The following is a 21,363-nucleotide window of genomic DNA, read 5'->3' as shown; positions in this document are numbered from 1 at the left end:
TAGGTTTAAACCACTAACTATTGGTGATCCTACCTCCTTCTTCTGAAACAGTCCAGGGCTTGCTGTAGCTCCATGGTCTAAAGATGCTTTTAAGATGGATGCTTTTCAGAGGAAACAAGAACAAAAAAAAAAGGGGGAAGAGTACAACTTTGAAAAAAAAAAAACACCACGATACTAACCCAAACTGAACCATACCAAAAAAAAAAAGAAAAACAAACCAAAAAACCCCACAAACCAACCCACAAAAAATATCCCAGAAGAAACAACCCAGTTTGTTACTCAGCTGAAAGGCAAAGTGATACCTTATGGTGCCTAAGCTACAGGTCTTTGGGGACTGCTGATGTGCACCTAACCCCTTAGTGCTCTGATTTCTCTGGACCAGTGAAAAGTCGGGCTGCAAATGTGGTTTCTACTGCATAGGCTTTTCCACCTGAGCTCTCTGAGACAAGCCATTTTGTTTTTTCTCTGTAGACAGGAAGTGCAGCGTGTTCTACAGTGCTCCCAAGCACAGCGCCATGCTTTCAATGGTGTGCCAGGGCAATGTTTGCCACTGTGCAGAAGGTAAGGAATTACTAAATAGACTGGTCTAAAAGAAGACAGTTACTTCTATGAACCATTAACGTGAGAATTGTTAAGCCCAGAAAGGACAATTACAATTATCCTAATGCATAATACAGCACACAAAACATCCTCTAGTATGTTCAGTACCAAGTCGAAAAATTTTTTTAAAGATATCCAGGACTGATTTGATAGTTGAATGCAGTACATATATATATATATATGCATGTGCATATGTATGTAAAACTCCTCCACCACACCTATAAGAAAGTCAATCTACCATTTTATTTTATTCTCGGCTATAATGTTGAGTGAATGAGTATGCGTAAACTATATCTATCTAAATATCCATGCCTGTAGAGACAGATGTATCATTTATTTTCTTCACTCTAGGTGCCTGCCCAAGACACAGGTCAACTTTCCGTAAACCCGTAACTCAAACCACACGCTTTAGTTTTGCCTGCTACCACCCTATTGCAGATTATGGTAAGACACGAAAGACAACTGTTGATGTAGTTTAAACATAGTTCTTTTTAATAAGGATAAATTTATAGTTTTATGTGCCCAGACCTCTCCTGAAATGAGTAGGAGTTCTGTATCTGGCCTAGAGGCTGAGGAGACGAAACAAAGCCATGTGTTATCACAGTTATCAGGGGGGTGAAAAGGAAAAGTAAAGGCCTCAGAAAGATGCAGTGGGATGTTGGGGAAAGGAAGCATGGACAACATTATGTTACATGGTTTAGAGAAGACCTCTGGTGTGAGCACCACCATCCCCTACATCCCTAATATTACAGTATGGAGATAAAGAGTAGGCTTTGCATGGTATGCCATAGCTCAGCAGCTCCTTCTGCAGAGCTAGACGAATATTTTCTCCTTTGTTAATTTGCCTTTCTGGCCTCTTCTTTGGATGGGAAGTTGGAAGAGCTACTGAAGAAAAACTGGTTCAGCAGCTTTGATAAGTTAGATGCTAACAGGAGGACAGGAAAAAAGTGAAAACCTAATCATATAGGGGCTTATTTTAAAAAAATACACAAAAGGAATACAAATCTAAAGGTTGTTGATTAATACCCGACTTTCTAAAAGCATACTAGGCATACAGAATTACTACCCTGTTGTCTTTCACACCCCATGATTTGCGAGTAGATGACGCACTGGTCTCTGTATAGACATCTGGTAAAAGCATGCCTATTTTTCAGTTTTTGGATGCAACTTCACGTTTCCGTCTGGCCTCACACAGTTGTTGTCTGTTGCAGCGTACGAGGTGGAGCTCCTCAATAGTACACGGAAGAATGTTTTTGATTACTATGAGGCCAAAATCCACAGAATCCTTAAAGCCAGTAAGTATCAAAATGGTTGGCTCCTTTCATTCACCTGCAGGAAAACTAGGGATTTGTAGGATTGAATGTTAGCCAGTATGAGCCACGTAGGTGCCTTGTCTCCATGTAGAAAGTAGGGTCAGATATACTTCTATACTAGGCTTGCAAGAAGACTGATTTCTTGCAAGGCTCATTGGTGCAGCCACCTCACTCTTCAGTTCAGCAGGTTGCTTTGGTTGACATTGTTCAGCAATCCCAGAGCAAATGAGCTTCAATCCTTTCAGAAGAAATTAAACCAGAAGACACATTGCAGCTGCATTCAGTCCATGACTCTGAACTGGAGCTAGTCTAAGATAAACCCTCCAAAAACATGCATAGTGTAGATATTAGGTCTTCTGCATCAACTAATTCACTTTATAGACTGCTGTTATTGATCCACATTTTCTTCTACTGTAGACATATCCACTGACCTCTATTTTGATACTAGATGAAGATTTGAAGTGTTTGTTACTCAATTAATCATTAAGCACTTGCAACCCTTGCAGAACAGGCTAGGAGTTGTCCACAATGACATGCCTGAAGTCCACGAACACAGGAAAACTAGATCTTCAATTTAATAATTGTGATAACAACAAAGAAGCCTTTCTGTTTCCTTTGGTGCAGTGTAAAGATTTGCACTGCTCTCAGACAACATCCTTGTGCAGGCCTGCCATCCCAGATGATCCCACATGAATTTTATCAGCAGCAGCAAACACTGATACTCTTCAAAGCGATTTCTGGAGAGGCCATCAGATGACTTCTCAGAATTCAGCCACTGTGGTATCATGTGGCTGTCAGTTTTGAGTTTGGCAGACACAGAATGCCTTTAAAAAGCAACTTCAATGTTTTTGAAGTCTTCCCTGCCTGGAACAGAATAATTAACTCTCTCCTTCGGTCTTTGCCCAGGAGACCAGCAAAGTCACCCACTACTTTATGGCACACAACTTGTGATCCGTGCCCAATGTTCAGTTCCTGTCGGAAAATCAGGTCCACACTTTCTGAGTCCAGACACAACATCTGTCATATCCAGGGCTTTCCATATGCAGGGAAATTATAATGTACCTAGTGATCAAAACACTGGCTATGGGAGATTACAGTACCATGATGGAAAGTTTCATTAACGCCTCCAGAAAACCTATAGGATCTAAAGGATTTAGAGCTCTGGGCCTCAATTCATTTGTACTCACAACTCACAGGCAAGCAGTGCAAAGATTTTGTTTCTTGGCAGCTGAGAGAAACATCCTTTGAATGTGGGGTAGAAGCGAAGAGATGATCTCTCCCATTCCCACCTCCTTCTTTTTGACGCCTTTAAAATCCCCTTTGGTTTGTGCTGTATGATGCAGCTCATCAGCATCAGTAGGCTTTGAATAGGCTTGGGAAAGGCTGGGAAGAGGCATTCTTCACAATGATGAAGAAAAAGCAAGATGTTGCATCCAAGTCAGCTCATGACAGAACTCGAGTTGTTATCTTCTGCGTTTTCTGTGGCTGTTTTGAGTGAGGTTGGTTTCTGTTGTCATGACCAATGGTAGGTGAGAATTAGTAGGGTGAATTCTCATTCTCTGGACATGGACCCCTGGCATTATTTCAGTATTCATCCTCACAAATAAAGGGTTTGTTCAGAAAACAGATGGAGACACTTATTTGGCTTGGGAGTCAGCAAAAGAGAATTTTGCAGGTGTGCTCTCCTCAGATTAATTTGACTATTAATAGAATTAGTGCATGTGTTTTGGATGGCTAACATTTATGTTTTCCTATGAGTCCTTTAGGGGAACAGTATGGTCCATGCAAAATAGCACAGAATCCTCTTTTGCTTTTTTTTCTTTTTTCCCCCTGTTTTTTTTATTTCCCGCTATAGATTCTGAAACTTGAAGGATTGTTTCCCTTAAGTTCTGCTTTGACACTCTATAACATTATATTACAATTATTTTATTTTTAAAAAAAATGGAGATTTAGAATTGGAAATTACATAATAACCTGTTAAAATAATAAGTCGAATCATAGAATTATAGAATGCTTCGGGTTGGAAGGACTTTAAGATCACCTAGTTCCAACCCCCCTGCCATGGGCAGGGACACCTCCCACTAGACCAGGCTGCTCAAAGCCCCATCCAGCCTGGCCTTGAACACCTCCAGGGATGGGGCATCCACAACCTCCCTGGGCAACCTGTTCTGGTGTCCCACCACTCTCACAATAAAGAATTTCTTCCTAATATCTAACATAAATCTCCCCTGATGATCCCCACTGTCTGAACTGTATTAGGCCATTTGTGAAGCATACGAACCGACAAACACCATGATAATTTAAGCACAATGAAGCTGAGGCATAACATCATCATTTTCTCAAGTAGTTCTGATTCATCTTTGCATTGCTTGAACAAAATGAAAATTCAATACACCATATAGCATAGGAGCAATAGCCAGGTTATATGAGAAAACCTACAGTACTCTATTACTCTTTGGAAAAATGCAGATATAAACCAGCATATAGTACTGAAGACTGAATTTTCCCTGGCCCGTAAGTATTGCATGTAAAATTAATGCAAGTTTTAACTGGGAAATAGATAAGGTTCTCAGTGCCAAGTTTCACAGATTAGCACCCTACATCAAATTCTCTGAAATCTTATTAGCGTTAAAATATTCTGCTTTGGTTTTTTATTCTATTCTTAGGGTTTTATTTTGAATACTAGACTTTTCATACTTATAATACTTTACAGAGCAGAAGCTGCACAAACTTCTGTTAACTGATAGGAAGACTGTGGTGTCTTAACTGTAATTTAAGCTGGTTCAATGTTGAATTTGTCACCACAGTTGTGCATGACATTTCACATTATCTTTAGAAAGAGAGTAAGAAATCAGAATAATGCTGCTATTTGCATTTTTTTTCAAATGGACTCTGTTCTAACCAAAGACTTTGGTTGGACTTTGTTGTTCTAACCAAGCAACACAGTATCCTCATGACCTGTGGTTAGGCTGATGAATAAGCATCCTTTCCAGCTCTCACGTCATTGCAGTACCTGAGTAACCTTCTCATCTGCCTTGGATGACCACTTCTGTAATGAGCAGTGCAGCTCTCGAATGAATAATCTTCTGGGACAGAATCCAGACCAGAATCTTCTAAGTTATTTTAGCGTGGAGATCACCAAGCGCATGTCCTACATATTAGCTTCAGAGGGAACAGCATAAAGGCTACATTGGTGAAGTTCAGGTCAGGTGTGCTACAGAGAGTGTTTTTCATACTGCCTGCTGCATTGTTGAGCCTCAAGATGTTTGAACTTAGTTTGCTACCTTTTAACACCACTATGAGTCTGAGCAATCTGAAATATAAGGTAGCATGTTTTCTTTTTCCTTTGGCTTTTTCTCCAATCTCTGAGGCCGTAAGGCCCGAAAGTTCTCTATAGCAAAACAGATCCTTCAAGAATTACTGAGGAGGCCAAGACAACCAGCTAAGACAGAAATGGCTTACTTTTTGTCAGGTAATGTTAAGGGAAATACATCCTACAATATCATGACCATTTATTCCCACATCAAGCCACAACTCCCAAGTGAAATACTACCTTGGCTTAGCAGTGGAGTAAACAAACACAAGGGACTGTGTTCTGTGGGCTACAGTTCTACTCATTATTAGAAAAGTTCATGGGGTTTTCTCTTCTTGTGCCACAGCTACTGACGAAAGCATCCAAGTCGGTGTCAACCGACAATTCCTAATACGCTCCACGTGCAAGTTAAACATGGTCACTGGCAAACGGTACCTCCTCATGGGGAAAGATGGGAAAACAGTTGATTTCAACAACAAGTAAGTACAATGGAAGTTGCTGTCGTGGACTGTGAACCCAGAGGATACTCAATCTATTAGAATACCTCCAGAAGGCAAAGGGAGGGCCACATTTCTTAGGGACTGATTCTGCTGGCTTTACTAAAATGTAAAGAGAACCACTCTGTAGGCAAAAGGGTAGCTGTGGGAAACAGCTGAGCCACCCAAATCTATCGGCTGATATATCTGTGCAGAGCCTGGTTCCCGCTCTTCTCATAATCAAAATCTGTCCCTGACTCCACTGGGTTAAAACTCACAGCTAGAAAAGGAAAATGGGAAAAGCTACATGGTTCCATCTACTGCAGATGCCTTACGCAGCACCTGTGTTTGCAAAAGAAATTGGTGGGACTGTGGCTAAGAGCAGCTCTCCAAGTTTCTGTTATATCATGCACGCGAATAGTGTATTCTTCTCATTTCTCATTGTCACACTTTAATGAAAAAAAGGGAATTTATCTGAGGAGGAATTTGGTCTGACGCTATCAAATATTCAGTGAGGAAGCATCTTAAATATTTCATTTCCCTGCGCAGAACTGGAGAAAGGTAGTGCCTCTGAAAGCTTCTAGGAGGGAGACAATCTTAATCAAATTGTGAGCGCCGCTTCCTAAAACCTTAAAAAGTCCCTTCTCTCCATCTCTGTATGACACCAAAGTGAGTGATTAAGTCAGGGGCCTGCTTCAATAGAAGCCTGCTAAAGGCTGAAGTCTCTCAGCAGAGGTGTAACCTCTGAAGTCTTCTCCAGTCCAGTCATAAAATGCCAGAAGCTACGCAGCTTCTCACCACCTAAGAAAATTAGGAAACATTTTGGGATACTCTGTTGAAATTAAATTCCCCTTCACTGTGTCCTATTGGTATGCACTGGGGCTCTTTGTGCCACTCCAGAAAACTCTAATAGAAACCTGGCCCGAGCTTACCTGGTGTCACTCAAAACACAAGTACAGCCAGGTTCATCCCAGCTTGGCACTGCCACTTCCCAAATTTTATTCAAAGCTCAGTTAACCTGCTGGTGAAACTAGGCTCCAGGCAAGTTTCTTGGCTAGTATAACTCCTCCTGATGTCAGAGATGCCTCCGTGGAGAGATGGAGCGTCGTGGGGTTTGCGTTTTCCCATTGCTCAATGTCAGCAGTAATGACTCTCCTCCTTTACCTGTCCCACGTGCTCTCAGGATGCAGTACTTCCTTGATGCACAAGCCTGGATAGAGAAAATTCCAGAAGACAGCGAGTGCCACACCACCCTGCACCGGCAAGCCTGTGCTCAACTTCAGGACTTCATGAACACGCCTGACAGCCTGTGCCTCTTCTGATCAATTGCGCTGCTCCCCACATCCCATCCATGTCACTGCGACTCGGCTCCTTCTGGAATTTTGCTTGCAAAGTCTGTGCATCAGAAACATTGCCAAGCTGCTTCTGTTGCTATCTGTTTTGCTGATCAGGGTATCTTCTTGTAGATGTATGCATGTGTGGATAATATAACAAAAATTGCAGTTACACTACTAGTTATTGTGTTTATTGTCCCTGACACTGGTGAAGAGACAGCAGGAATTTCTCTCTCCCTGATCCATTATACAACAGCGCAATTATCCTGCATGGACGGAGGGTGGGGAAGGCTCATTGTATGAAAACCTGCACCACTGCTTCATGACATCTACGTGGGAGGATAAGAAACCTCCTGAAAGTGAAAGAGAGACACCTAAATTATCCTATGACAATTTGTTTTCCCCAAGGTTTGCCCCAGCTTTCAGATTTAGGAAGTGTGACTGGAATGCCTGGACATATATTCTCTTCTTTTTATTACAGAGCTTATAGAAATGTCAGTGATATGGACAAAATCCAGCTGAGGTCAGTAAAGCAAGTACTAATTTCTGCTCATATAAGATAAAGAATAGGCTGTTCCACTGACATGCCAATTTTCCAGTAATTCTGCTAATAGTTATGAAAGAATACCTCTAAGTTTAGGGGCCAAATCCTTCTTTCCACTCCACAGGACTTGAGTTAAGCACCAGTATCTGACCCTTTTGCTGTGTGGAGTAAATCAAGAGCTCAAAGGTTCTTGCTTAGCAGACAAATCCCCAAATAACTGCTACACTCAAGACTCTGTAATATGTGGTGAAAGCATCATTAAAATTTCATACTGGGTCTAACATGCATTTTATATATTTTATTGCATTTTACATGGTTTCTTCCATTTCACTTGGAGATGAGTCTAAACTGAAACTGCTTAGTGCCTATAACTTCGCAAATGCATTCTCCTAAGGTGGGAGCTATGTATGATTATTAAACTATTTTTACTCTTATTTTTGGTACAGGGGACCCAAGCATGCTTCTACTTGAATTCTGGTAATCTGGAACCCTGTGGAGCCCCTTGTTTTAAATCTCTCTGCCCAAGGGGCTAGCACAGAACAGTCTCTATCCTCCTCTATTTTTCTGCCCCAAACTCTCAAGCATATTTATAGGGAGAGGGAAGACAATGGTGGAATTATTCTCTGCTGCCAAAGTTGTTAATGTTTGGAGGTAGCGCAGCTGAAGACCTGCTGGAGACTCCACCAGCACCATAGAGGCCTGCTTGAGAGCTTTAGAAGCATTCATTTCTCCCTCTGCTGCCACAACCTGCAAAGTAAGAGAAATGGAAATGGCACTGTGATCCTGTCCATAGTGGGGAAAATCCACCTTTACAGTCAGGAGAAAACAAACAGGCATTTGGATGCCCAGGACAAGGATACAGGAGCTTGGGGTAGACATCGCTGTGGGCCTCACCTTAGCTCTTGCCTCTTGAGCAGCCTCTGCTTTGGCTGCCATTGTCCTCTGCATGGCCACGGGAATCCTGACATCTTTAATCTCCACTCGGGCCACTTTGATTCCCCACTGCTCCGTGGCACTGTCGAGGATAGCCTCGGGGACAAACACACAACCCACTGTGAGGAGCACAGTGATGGCAGAGAGAAAACCACACGATGTACCCTGATGCCTGGACAGAAGGAACGTCAGCGTACAAACCTGCACAACAGAAAGACGGAGTCCTCCAGGGACACTAACACCCAACGCGGTGTGCGTACGGCGGGTACTGCAACCTTATTAAACCCTTGCTGATCAACACTGGTGTCTCCTGCGCGGCTTCTCTACTGCCTCCTAAATTACGATCCCCATCCAATATTTAGGTGGGCACTTACCAAACTTCTTCCTTTTACAAAGTAATACTACAGCAATCTCCTAAAATGGCACGATGCTCTAAAAATTTGTAAAAGCACACTAGGGGTGAAAGACACAGCACAGCCCTGCAGCACTGGCATGGTCTTCTGTGCTCAGGCTCCTGGGTGCTGCTGCAACCCACATCAGCATCCTGACCCTGCTCTGCCCACTGCTGCTGCCCTGGCTGGGGAGGGGTACCATCTCTCTTCGATTTGACTATGCCTCTTCGCTGACTGAAAAGAGTAAATCAGGTCTTGGTTTTCTTCTCTGCTCCCTCCTTGGCTGCCAAATTAAAAAAGAAAAAAAAAAAAAACCAACAAAAAAACCAGATGGCACTTTAAAGCATAAAACAACTTGCTTCTGTTCTCTTAGCTGTTGTGACAGGAGATACAGCCCCTGCCTTGATTTAATCTCAATCAAGGGTCTGCTCAAGATAGAGCTTCCCCTGAGCAGCAGACTTCTTTCTCACTGCTTGCAGCAGCCCCTGTGTAAAGACTAAACTGATTTATTCAACTCACTGGAAAATTTCAGAATCTTCATTGTTTTTTGACAGGAAATAACTCTTCTACAAGAATATGGGGAAACACCTTTAGAATAGCTCTTTCTGACTCTAAGAGATATATAATTGAAAAAAAACCATAAAGGAAAATTTTGCTATCGTTGAAGAAAGAAGGAAAGATTATTTCTAATTTACTACTCCACAGAACACATCTCCATGCTTGTCAGTGAATTTTGAGAGCCAGAGTTACCTGGATACTGTGTGCAATCTCCTCCCGACCTGCCAGGAGCTGAGACAAGCTCTGCGTACCCAGAACGTTTCTCAGGGTTGTCTGTGCCAAGAGGAAAGTAGCCGAGTGAACATCAGTGACGTTAGCGACGGCGCTGACAGCACTGTGGATCCTGTAGTACACCACCCCATCGACTTGGGTAGTAACGGCATCTTTTGTGAGAATCTGCATTGCAGAAATGTGCAGAACTAGAGAAGGATCCAATAACACACTCTTTGCCAAAGAAAGGAATTTTTTTTCCCCTTAGTGAGGAAAAGGCCCTGATAATTCAAGGCAACTAAAAATTTCGTTTGGTTTCCTTGTTATTCCCCTGAGAAATAACTTCAAGGAAGTTATCCTGCATCACCAATAGTTTAAACCAGGGCAAAATGTTGTACACAGCCTTTAGACATCTGTTTCAACAGCAAGTGAATCTCTTAATCTTCATGAATGTCTTCGCCATACTAAATCATGGTTATCTCCTTCCTTTCTGGTACAAAGGGCCATTACTGGACTGGAAGGTCTCTGTTACTTCCCCTAAGCAATGTGTTTGTAAGAAACACCAGCAAATTAAAACAGAAGTGAAAAGCAAAGTGCAAGAAATTGTGAGAAGAACCTCTGAATAATATTTAAGTGTTCAGAGAGGAGTGGTATCATCTTTGGTCAGACAAGTCCCCTGTGCCTTGGCAGGCCGTTGGCCTCAGCAATGCACTGATGATGCTCCACTGTCTCTTCCTTCCTCAGCACCTTTTGCCTGCGAGCCAGTGCTTCACAGAAGCCCTGCCAACAGCTGCAGAAGCCTTGCCAAAAACTGCTAAGCCTCAAACAGCACAAGTACTGCAACCGTCTTCCTTCCAGCCTCCCGTTTTGCAGGAGCCATTTTTCATTCCACCACACGCACCCCTCAAACGTGTGCTCTGAGAAAAGGCTCTTTGCGATTATGGAAAGATAATGGTCCAAGAAACAGCTCATGAGGAACGCAACAGGCAATTCAAGGGGCCAAAGGGGTCCTGGGGCCATTCCATCCCCCTCTGCTCTTCTCTTTACATAAGAAAAGAGACAGCAGTGCCAACTCCACCAGCAGAAGCATTGTACCACAGTGGGGCTGGGGCCACACGGAGCCAAAACGTTTCCAGAAGGACAGGAATCACTCAGCAACTGATTCTTCAGACTAAATTCTTCGGTCAATGTTTGTCAATAAAATCCCAATGATACGCCTCTCCATTCCTGCTTGGATCTGAGTTTTGTGGATGATTGTCTGCTAATTCCTTTTAATTTAAGGAGATTTGTTATCCCAATGTAATTTGCCTTTTAAGAAAAACGTAGGGTGTGCATACATTCAAGCAGTGACTACAACATCACTGAGGGCTTTTTTGAATGGTGAGCTGCATGTCAGATCCAATTTTATTAGGACATTCTATTCTGGAGGTCTTAACACTAGTCTGTTGCTTCATTTCCATGTGTGGAACAACAATACAATTGGGAATTTTTTAGCCTCACCTCTCTTGTCCTCTCTGACTCCCATTTGCAGTTCTACCCCCCTCCCTTAACTTTTATCTCACAGTTCTGAACATCAGCAAGAGCAGTTTGCTTGGCCTGCAACGATGCATATGTGGGTTTTCATAAGTAGAAGAAGTTTTCTAAGCAGTTTGGAAATCAGAAGGTACAGCAAATAAGCTCAATTCCATACAGTAGCTCACAACTGCAAGACTATAAAGCACTTGCATTATTTTTGATTGTGCCAATCAGCTCTATGCTTTATTTCTGTTTTAGGTGGCTGCTAGAGAATAGTTACCTCTTGTGGAGGAATCTTACAGGTAACAGTTCTGAGATCAACCTTGATAAATGTATCTGCACATGGAAGTACGAGGATCAAACCTGAAAAATAAAAATGATTAGATGAAACGCTTGTTTCTGAAAGCCAAGTCTAGAGGTAGGTATCCTGTACAAAGCAAACAGATGGAAATATCCACAGGGTGGGGAACAACTCCACCTAATTACTACAGCTGTCCTTACTGCTAGAGGAGCTGCCAACAACTAGGTTTTGCATTTTCAAATAATGGAGAGGAATACAGATATCTGCAAATAACGTGAATTTATCAGAGCTTAATGGCCTAGGGCTCTGGACTGGGAATGGGCAGATTGCAGTTCTGGTCTCAAATCTGCCATAAGACTTTCAACAAAAACTCCTTCCATTACTTTATTTAGTTTCCCCTCCTTAGGTCGTAAACCATTTACGGTACAATATGTGTGTCCCCAGGAAAGACAGCACCTGCATTCCTGCATCACCTGTAGGCCTCCATAGTAGGAATGTTGTCCTAAGATCTGACCCATCCTGTGAAGGAGTCCCCACTCTCCCTTTACTAGAGAGGAGGACTTGACATAACTATCTTTCTAATCTCAGCACCTTGCTTCGGTGCCCAGAGCCACGCAGAAGAGCTCTGCACTTGCCCTAGCTGCTCCTTGGACAACATGCCTATTATTCAAGAGGAAAGAGAGCATCCGGGCAGGACTTTTTCCTCTTATTTCAACTTCCAGTTTGCCCAGTTTCATTGCACAGAGGTGGTAACTGCGCCAAAGCAAATGCCTCGTGTTGTTGGGCTTAGTTTGTATTTCTGATTTCTAACCTGGTCCTAGGTGACTGTAACAGGCTGTATAGATGCAGAGTGTCCCTGCCCTGGCACATTTACCATTTTCAGAGCAGAAGACAGCAAAAGAGCTGGCAGCAATGAGCAGTGTTGGAAGTGAGGTATAGGGAGAGAGGCCACAGTCACCCAAAAAAGTCTGCAGCAGAGCTGAAGACTGCATTTAAACCTCCCCGGTCCTCTGTCACTGCAGCACGAACTCAACCTTCCGTTGTCCAACCTACTCAACAGCAAAGCCGTACCTGGTATGAAGGCTCTCAACCTTCCGTGTTGTGCTGTGACAGGGGAGTGGCTTTATTTTCCCATCAGAAAAATAAACACCCCCGCCCTGTGCTATGAAGAAGGATTTCACGGACCTTTGCAATTCTCTATGAGGTTAGAGTGGATCGTAATAAAATAAAAACAGTGCATCTCAACAGAATAAAATTGCATGCATTCACCTGGTCCCTTTGCCTTCTTAGACAGTATACGTCCCAGTCGAAATACAACAGCACGTTCATATTCTCTGATAACCTAGGAAAATATTTTAAATTTATAATTTTACAAATAACCCTATTCCTTTTCCTATTCCTAGGAATATTCCTATTCCTGCTTTCCAGACTGATTTTTTAAATCTTTGTCATTTGCATTAAGTGAGAAAAAAAAGTACAAATAATATAGGAACGAACAAAGCTGCAAGTCACTAGGTATTTTATGTCTTTTCCTCACCTCATCCTTTGCTGGGAAAACACAGATACCCTGCAAATAGGTTACAAACCAGACCAAATATGAAAGAATTGCCACTGATCTAATGCGGCTACCCACAACTCTCTCAACATCAGTGCTACGCTCAGAGGAGCTGTAGGAAAAGTATCACTCACCTCAGACAATCTAGCTAACTACTTCGGTCAGTGTATCAGGACAAGGCCTGGTGTTCGGGGCAATCACCCCTAAAGATTGATTTAAATTAATCCTATATCGTAATCATATATCGTATCATATAATCATGTATCATAATCATCACTCATGCCTTGAAGGGACTGTGGGTTTAGGTTGTATAGTTCCCCAATGCAGGGACCTCCTTCTTTTTTCATCAGTACCCATGCCAATCACTATTGCTGGCAGCATCAAATATGAGTTCTTCAGAAAAGTATATTTATCCTCACAGTGTTGCTGTAAAGCAGGGGAGTTTAACTGATGAGGGAAGCTGAGATTGGAAGAAATTAAATGAGTAAGTTGTGGTGATAGAGAAAGTCAGTGGAAGAACATGGACCTCTTGGTCCCAGACCACATCTTCTCCACAAGCCCTTATAATTCCCAAAAAGTGAATTTAAAGTGCCTTGTTTTAACAAAACCAATAAATCAATAAAGTAATAACGATGATCATAGACCATTCTTTATGTGCCTCAAATGCCACTAGCTTACCTTGATACACGCCCAGATGGAAATAGGAAAGGAAATCAGCACCAGGAGGAAAGAAAGAGAAACCAGGATCCAGCCACAGACACCAATTCCTTCCCGCCTGTCAGCTATAAAAAAAAATAAGGAAGAAAATCAGCAAATGCAAATTTTGAAAAGAGTTATCTGAGGGATGTAGATCTAGCCCAGTGCAATCATGAGGGACTGCAAAGTCAATAGAGATTTGTTCCCTCCTACCTCCCTGCCATCGCTCACTGGAAGCTGTAAAACACCTCACCAAACATCCAACCCTATGTTCCTTCTGCCCCAAAGGTAAAAAGGTTCAGAAAGTACATTTTGCAACAGGAAAGAAAGAGGAAAAATTAGAGAAAAAAGAGGAAAAATTTAAAAATATTGCCAAAGATGGGGCCTGTGAAGGAGAAATAAATAACTGGGTGGAGTATGCATGGAAATGCAGTGAACCGCAGCTGGGGCAAAAGATTTAGTTTGTATGAAACAGGTAATAAGGAAAATGAGGGGAATTCCTGCTGTCTTTAGAGGAAAGTTTTGAAGAATATTGATGGACCGGTTCATCCACTGGACCAGAAGCTTCAAAATCAGCACTTGTCAAAATCCACACTCATGCATTTTGAGCAGTTCTCTCACTGCATTCAGCTCTTCTCATCCCAAAGTTTCATTATAATGAGATTTCATTATAATGAAATCAAAATATATCAAAATAATTTCATTATTATTATTATTTGCCTGAGGGGAAGGCAGTGGTGAGTTGTTGTTCAAGTATGAAAAGTTTGGGAGGCTCTTTGTAAGGGAAAGATGAGCAAGGAGCAGCTGGTCTTTGAAGGGCAGCTGGAGGTCCTCACAGAACAGGCACAGAAGAGGCCAAGGAGGAAACACGCCAGCCCTGACACCAGGGCAGAGTGCTGCAAGGTCAACTGAATTTTGCTAAACGCAGAAATGCCTTGGATCAGGAGAGTCACGAGAAAAGCAGAAGCATGAGGGATGCAGGCTGGGATAGCCCTAAGGCCAGCCCAGCTGCCAGGTTTGGGCCAGAAGAGGATCTTTGCAGGCATGAGCATAAGGAGACGGGAATGAACACCACAGCCTGCATTTCCTAATGCAAGGGGAAGAGGCAGGAGAGCGCGATGAAGGCTCAGAGGTCTCCTCAGAGAACCTCCCCCACACTGACGCAAAGATGCAGCGTGTTTTGGATATGTTACCGGAAAGGCACAGGGTAGCACTGGGAATTTCTGACATCAAAGAAAATTCATATGCAGATAGAAACTGATAAATATAGAAGAAAGCAATGCATTGTACACGTTGTGAGAAAAAAAAAACCTTGTCACCACAGTGAAGCAGCTTGAGGCTACCTGATCTGTAAGGCACAACCTACCAGACCAGCGGAGCGGGACCAACAGGTTTGTCAGAAAACCCCCAGCAGCCCTGGAGGAGGAGGAGATACAACACAGCCCTCCTGCAGCTCCTTCTGCTCGTGGGTTCCTCTGTGCGTGGCTGGACTGCACCTGCGAACCATGGTAACTGCAAACCTGGGTGTTACCACCAAGCCCTTTGCTGCCTCCAGTTTTGCCCATCCTCCTTCTGAGGTCCCCGCTGCAGATTTAAGCGCTCACATAAATATGTTTGTGTCCAAGAGGGTCAAGTTTCAGGCCTCCCTTGGACTGTTTGCCCCGAGAGCTGGGCACAGAACTGCTGCACCGGGAGCCCGGCTTTCCTCCCAGCCCTTTCCAACTAACAGTAGTTTGAAATCCCTGGTTGTTTAATGAGGTGTCATCAGCCATGCTGCAATCAGTGGTAGGAAAGATTTGAGGAGCTCCCCTGAGTAAATTACCATGCAAACCTTAAGGCCATGTGTTTGAAGACAGGACTTTTATGATCTAATGTGAAAAACTTTAATGCTTTCACTGCTGGTTGTTTGCCATAGAGTGTTCTTCACATTACAGTAGTGGTGCCCAGGGACAGGACAAGAGGTAACAGGCACAAACTTGAACACAGGAAGTTCCATCTCAACATGAGGAGGAACTTCTTTACTTTGCAGGTGGCAGAGCCCTGGAACAGGCTGCCCAGAGAGGTGGTGGAGTCTCCGTCTCTGGAGACATTCAAACCCCACCTGGACGCGTTCCTGTGCAACCTGCTCTAGGTGACCCTGGTCTGGCAGGGGGGCTGGGCTAGATGATCTCCAGAGGCCCCTTCCAACCCTACTGTTCTGTGATTGTGTCAGGCTGCAAGAGGTAGATTAAGTACCAGCAGTCAAGCATGTTTTAATCAGCAAAAAGAGATCAAGGAAACTCGTGGGATGGGCATCATTCATAATTCTTTATCTGAAGCTTCGGGAAATTAATCATGAAGGGATGCTTTGTTCAGCAGAACTCACCATTTTGCACTCTCTTTATTTCACCTAAGTGATTAGTTTACAGAAAAACTTCTGAAGATCTTTTTCTCCAGTGTCAAACTTGGTCATGAAGAACCTCCTCAAAAGCAATTTTGGACTGTAACATCATCCACCTGAGACGATTGTGAAGATACCTGGTAGGAATGACACAATCCACTGACAGGGAAGAACAGCAGGGAACAAATGCCCACACCTGCAGACTGATATTTGAGCAGCTGGGAAGAGGTAGGTCAAGATATCACTTATCACAACGATGGACAAGAAGCACACATCCAAAACTTGACAAAGTACAAGTGAATCCTTCTCCATGAAAACTGTCCTAGAGATCCTGTTGCCAACGTAGATTCCAATGAGAAAAGCAGGATATGACAGTATGCCTTCTTAACAGTGAATCTAGAGCTAGCTCCACAAAAACCACCACAAATGTTCTCTGATTACCCTGAAGTTCCAAACCATTTAATCACAAGACAAATGGAAGACTCTAGAAAAACATAATAGTGAAGAATAAGGATCAGTCACAACCCAACATGTCAGTGACCTGGTTTTTGCCATGCCTGTATATGGACTCCAATAGTTGTAGCCACCAAAACCCCTCTCTTGGGTCTGCAGTCCAGAGCAAACCAAGAGCTGCAATACACTGCAAAATGTGAGAGCTCATCAATCAGCAGTTGTGGAGAAGGTTCAGGACACTTTGTTTTCTCTTGATACATGCATCATGGTACATCACGAACACACTTGATACAAAAGATCGTGATGTGGGTGTCAAACTTGAAAAGCAAATGAAAAGCTCACGTCCAAGTTGTCTTGTCAAGAATATAAAGATCTGCGGGCAAAAACCTCCTGAGTCTCCTACAGCAGTAAAGAGAGATGGAGTAGCCTCAGCCTTTTGTAAACACTATGCACTGTCCTGCTTTCTACAAGCACCCAAATCAATCCCGCCAAGACTCACGCTTGTCCCACCGCACTACCCACACTAATGGCCAGACACAACAGTGAAAACAGCACACATGGCTCGGAACAAGCTTGCTTTGGCATCAGTTCCCTGGCTTGAAGAGAGCACCAGGTGCTCGCCACACACATCCAAGCACATCAAGTGTCCTTTTGGGGCTGAAAAATTCTTCTGCCTTCCCTAACTCACTCATATTTTCCCCTTTGCACCCCATCCCTACACAGAGAAGCCTATCAGTAGCTGAATTGTCCGTGTTAGTCTGTTCGCCCCTGGGGTCGTTCTGGCGGAAGGCAGATGCTGACGCGTGCTGGCGGGGCAGGATGAGGTAATTTGCTCTGTCACCCACAGTGACACGGTCTGAATTTGCAACTCCAGCCTATGTGGGAGACTTACGATGAATGCCTGGGTTCAAATGTACTTTGGATGTTTGGTTAATTTTGCTCCTTTTTATTATTGAGAAAAAGACACACACACACACAAAAAGCAAAGCTTACCAATCAGATGCTCCGTCTTGTTTTTCTTGGGCGTATCTCTCTGGGGATCCATCCCGTTTGGGGGAGCTCTGGTCCCCTCACAGATGAGACAGCTGCATACCTTGAAGCTGAACAGTGCTCACGCGAAGCGCTGAGGAGAGAAGCAGGGTGAGAGAGGAGAAATCCCCACTCGTAGCAGACCCCTCTGGGAGTCAGTTACCCTGGTGAGACGGGGATGTTTACAAAAACAAAGTCTTGTGGATCAGGGTTGTCTCTGATGTAACTCCATGGTCTTCTGTGGCCGTCTTCTGGCTGAGGAAGTACTTGGCCCAGATGGTTTTACACCCCACAAAATACAAGATGGAAATTATTTCTATGCATCCATAATACCTGTCACCAGAGAGAAAAAAACAGAACAAGACAAGACAGAAAGAAAAGATAGCTTAAGTCCCATGAGGAGCGGCTGAGGGAGATGGGGTTGTTTATCCTGGAGAACGACCTGAGAGGAGGTTGTAGAGAGGTGGGGGTTGGTCTCTTCTCCCAAGTCACAAGCGATAGGACAAGAGGAAATAGCATCAGGTTGCACCAGGGGAGGTTTAGGTTGGATATTAGGAAAAATTTCTTCATCAAAAGGGTTATCAAGCATTGGAACAGGCTGCCCAGGGGAAGTCGCTGAGTCGCCATTCCTGGAGGTATTTAAAACACTTGTAGATGTGGCGCCTGGGGACATGGTTCAGTGATGGTTTTGGCAGTGTCAGGTTTACAGCTGGACTCAATGATCTTAAAGGTTTCTTCCAACCTAAATGATTCTGTGATTCTATAGAGCCAGAGGGTGCAGACTGAGTACTGCTCCTCTGCTGTACACCTCTTGATATCATGGGGCTCAGCTACCGTTCATATCTCAAACACTAGCAACAGAAATAATCCTCCAGGGCAGGTCCCTGTGCTGTGCAGAATAGCTCATCTTGATGCTTAAAATTTTCCCCCAAATAAGAAAATTCTTCACAAAGCACTTTTTAATCTTGACAATCGAACCAAGCATAGCATTTCAGACAAGGCCTTTTCTGAAGGCTGCAGCAGCAGAGAGCGGCCTTCTCAAAGGACGCAAATCTGCTGCTTGTTATTTGAGAAAAAAATGAGAGGTGGCTTTTCATATGGAATTTATGAGTTTGACATATAGCTGCATTAATTACATGGCTGTTTTCTGTGGGCATCCATCACCTGGAGTATCTTTGTGAAGCTCTAGTTCCAGCTTCATTTCACTTACGTCTTCATCCCTGCCAGAAATCACATTGGTCCCAGATGGGTCACTCAAAGCTGATGGCTCCCCGGAGAATCCTTTTGCAGCCTCACAGAGAGGAAGCTACACCATTGAATGGATGCTTTAAATCACAGTGAAAACCATAAGCACAAGCAGCTTGCGAAACTGGGATTGACACGCTTATTGCAATGCCTTCCCAAATATGTGGTAATATCCATCTGAAGTCATTTGCAGCGTTTTCCTAATTATTTGGCTTCTCATGCTGAGATGTAAGATCAAACCTGTTCAGGGCAGATGCCTAATAGTAGGGCAGCAAGGGTGAACAGTCACAAGAAAAACATGCTTTAATTATTTCAGAAGCAAAAACATAATATGCAAAAATACCCCAACATTTTTTTTTCATTTTGGATCAATTGTTTTATTGAAAATAACTTTATTCCAAGCCATTTAAATGCCATAATCTACACAGCTACTTACACCATCAGATAGATGATCAAAACATATTAATCACAGAATCACAGAATCTTCATGGTTAGAAAGGACCCTTAAAATCATTGAGTCCAACCAAACAACCTACAATCTCTGCCACTAGAGCATGCCCTGAAGGGCCACATCTAGACGTTTCTTAAACACCTCTAGGGATGGTGACTCAACCACCTCCCTGGGCAGGCTGTTCCAGTGCCTAACCACTCTTGCAGTAAAGTAATTCTTCCTAATATCTAATCTAAACCTCCCCTGCCTCAACTTCAGACCATTTCCTCTGGTCCTGTCATTATTCACCTGGGAGAAGAGGCCAACACCCACCTCTCTCCAACCTCCTTTCAGGTAGTTGTAGAGGGCAATGAGGTCTCCCCTCAGCCTCCTCTTCTCCAAGCTAAACATGCCCAGCTCCCTCAGCCTCTCCTCATATGACCTGGTCTCCAGACCCCTCACCAGCCTGGTAGCTCTCCTCTGGACACGCTCCAGCACCTCAATGTCCCTCTTGTACAGAGGGGCCCAGAACTGAACACAGGACTCGAGGTGAGGCCTCACCAGTGCCGAGTACAGAGGCACCATCACTTCCCTGCTCCTGCTGGCCACGCTATTCCTGATACAAGCCAGAATGCTGTTGGCCCTCTTGGCCACCTGGGCACACTGCTGGCTCATGTTAGGCTGGCCGGCCACCAGCACCCCCAGGTCCTTTTCTGCTGGGCAGCTTTCCAGCCACTCTTCCCCAAGCCTGTAGCGTTGCTTGGGGTTGTTGTGACCGAAATGCAGGACCCGGCCCTTGGCCTTATTAAACCTCATACAGCTGGCCTTGGCCCATCGATCCAGCCTGTCCAGGTCCCTCTGTAGAGCCTTCCTACCCTCAAGCAGATCAACACTCCCACCTGGTTTGGTGTCATCTGCAAACTTACTGAGGGTGCACTCAATCCCCTCATCCAGATCATCGATAAAGATATTAAACAAAACCAGCCCCAAAACTGAGCCCTGAGGGACACCACTGGTGACCGGCCGCCAAGAGGATTTCACCCCATTAATCACAACTCTCTGGGCACGGCCATCCAGCCAGTTTTTAACCCAGCTAAGAGTACACTTGTCTATGCCATGATTCGCCAGCTTCTCCAGGAGAATGCTGTGGGGGACGGTGTCAAAGGCCTTACCAAAGTCCAGATAGACAACCTCCACAGCCTTCCCCGCGTCCAGAAGGCGGGTCACGTGGTCATAGAAAGAGATCAGGTTTGTTAAGCAGGACGTCCCTTTCCTAAACCCATGCTGGCTGGCCCTGATCCCTTGGCTGCCCTGCACTTGCCGTGAGAGCTCACTCAAGATGATCCTCTCCATGATCTTTCCTGGTACTGAGGTCAGGCTGACTGGCCTGTAGTTCCCTGGATCCTCCTTCCGACCCTTCTTGTAGATGGGCATCACATTAGCCACTCTCCAGTCATCTGGTACCTCCCCTGTTGACCAGGATTGTTGACAAATGATGGAGAGAGGCTTGGTGAGCTCTCCCGCCAGCTCCTTGAGTACTCTTGGGTGAATCCCATCCGGCCCCATAGACTTATGCACATCTAGGTGCAGAAGCAGATCGTTGACTACTTCCTCCTGGATTATGGGTGGGTTGTTCTGCTCTCCAGCCTTATCTTCCAGCTCAGGAGGCTGAACACCCTTGGGATAGCTGGTCTGACTATTGAAGACAGAGGCAAAGGCGGCATTAAATATCTCAGCCTTCTCCTCGTCCTTGGTTGCAACTTTCCCCCCCCTGCATCCAGTAAGGGATGGAGATTCTCCCTGGCTTTCTTCTTGTTGATGTATTTATAAAAGCTTTTTTTGTTGTCCTTAATATTAGTGGCCAAGTTGAGCTCCAGCTGGATTAAAATCTAACAGAAATAATCACTCCCTGCTGTTTATTGATAATTCCCTGAGGTGCTTGTAAATACACCCCTTGAAAGGTGACTAAAGCAGATGGTGTTTTTCTCTTATGTTCAGGAACATCACTGTATTAGTTTCTCTGTGTTAACTTCCATTGTGCTTTTATTCCCCATTTCAAAAATTTGAAGTCAAAGGCAGGGCAATC

At 44.0% G+C, this 21,363-nt stretch overlaps 2 protein-coding genes across 6 annotated transcripts in view; one reads left to right on the top strand and one right to left on the bottom strand.

Annotated features, from left to right (window-relative positions):
• LOC141734749 (complement C4-A-like) overlaps positions 1-7,213 on the top strand; it is a 63,036-nt gene extending 55,823 nt beyond the window's left edge. For all 5 annotated transcript variants that reach the window (XR_012584593.1, XM_074566896.1, XM_074566903.1 and 2 more), the window contains exons 38-42: positions 472-561; positions 952-1,044; positions 1,812-1,895; positions 5,573-5,705; positions 6,886-7,213. Coding sequence is in view for 4 of the 5 variants with exons in the window: in XM_074566896.1 (XP_074422997.1) it covers positions 472-561; positions 952-1,044; positions 1,812-1,895; positions 5,573-5,705; positions 6,886-7,024 (539 nt within the window). In the remaining variant the exon portion in view is untranslated. The remainder of the gene's footprint in view (positions 1-471; positions 562-951; positions 1,045-1,811; positions 1,896-5,572; positions 5,706-6,885) is intronic.
• A 793-nt stretch (positions 7,214-8,006) lies between these two features.
• STOML3 (stomatin like 3) lies at positions 8,007-17,680 on the bottom strand. The gene is made up of 7 exons (XM_074566920.1): positions 17,567-17,680; positions 13,723-13,826; positions 12,759-12,831; positions 11,469-11,551; positions 9,656-9,859; positions 8,475-8,609; positions 8,007-8,327 (listed from the first exon to the last, which is right to left on the bottom strand). The coding sequence occupies exons 1-7, from the start codon at positions 17,616-17,618 to the stop codon at positions 8,127-8,129; spliced, it is 852 nt and encodes a 283-aa protein (XP_074423021.1). The 5' UTR covers positions 17,619-17,680; the 3' UTR covers positions 8,007-8,126.
• Positions 17,681-21,363: the final 3,683 nt, after the last annotated feature.

The sequence above is a fragment of the Larus michahellis genome, chromosome 1 (genome assembly GCF_964199755.1).
Source record: "Larus michahellis chromosome 1, bLarMic1.1, whole genome shotgun sequence".
In the NCBI taxonomy this organism is placed as follows: Eukaryota; Metazoa; Chordata; class Aves; order Charadriiformes; family Laridae; genus Larus; species Larus michahellis.
The sequence above is the reverse complement of the archived record's forward strand: the minus strand, read 5'-3'. Positions and strand labels throughout refer to the sequence as shown.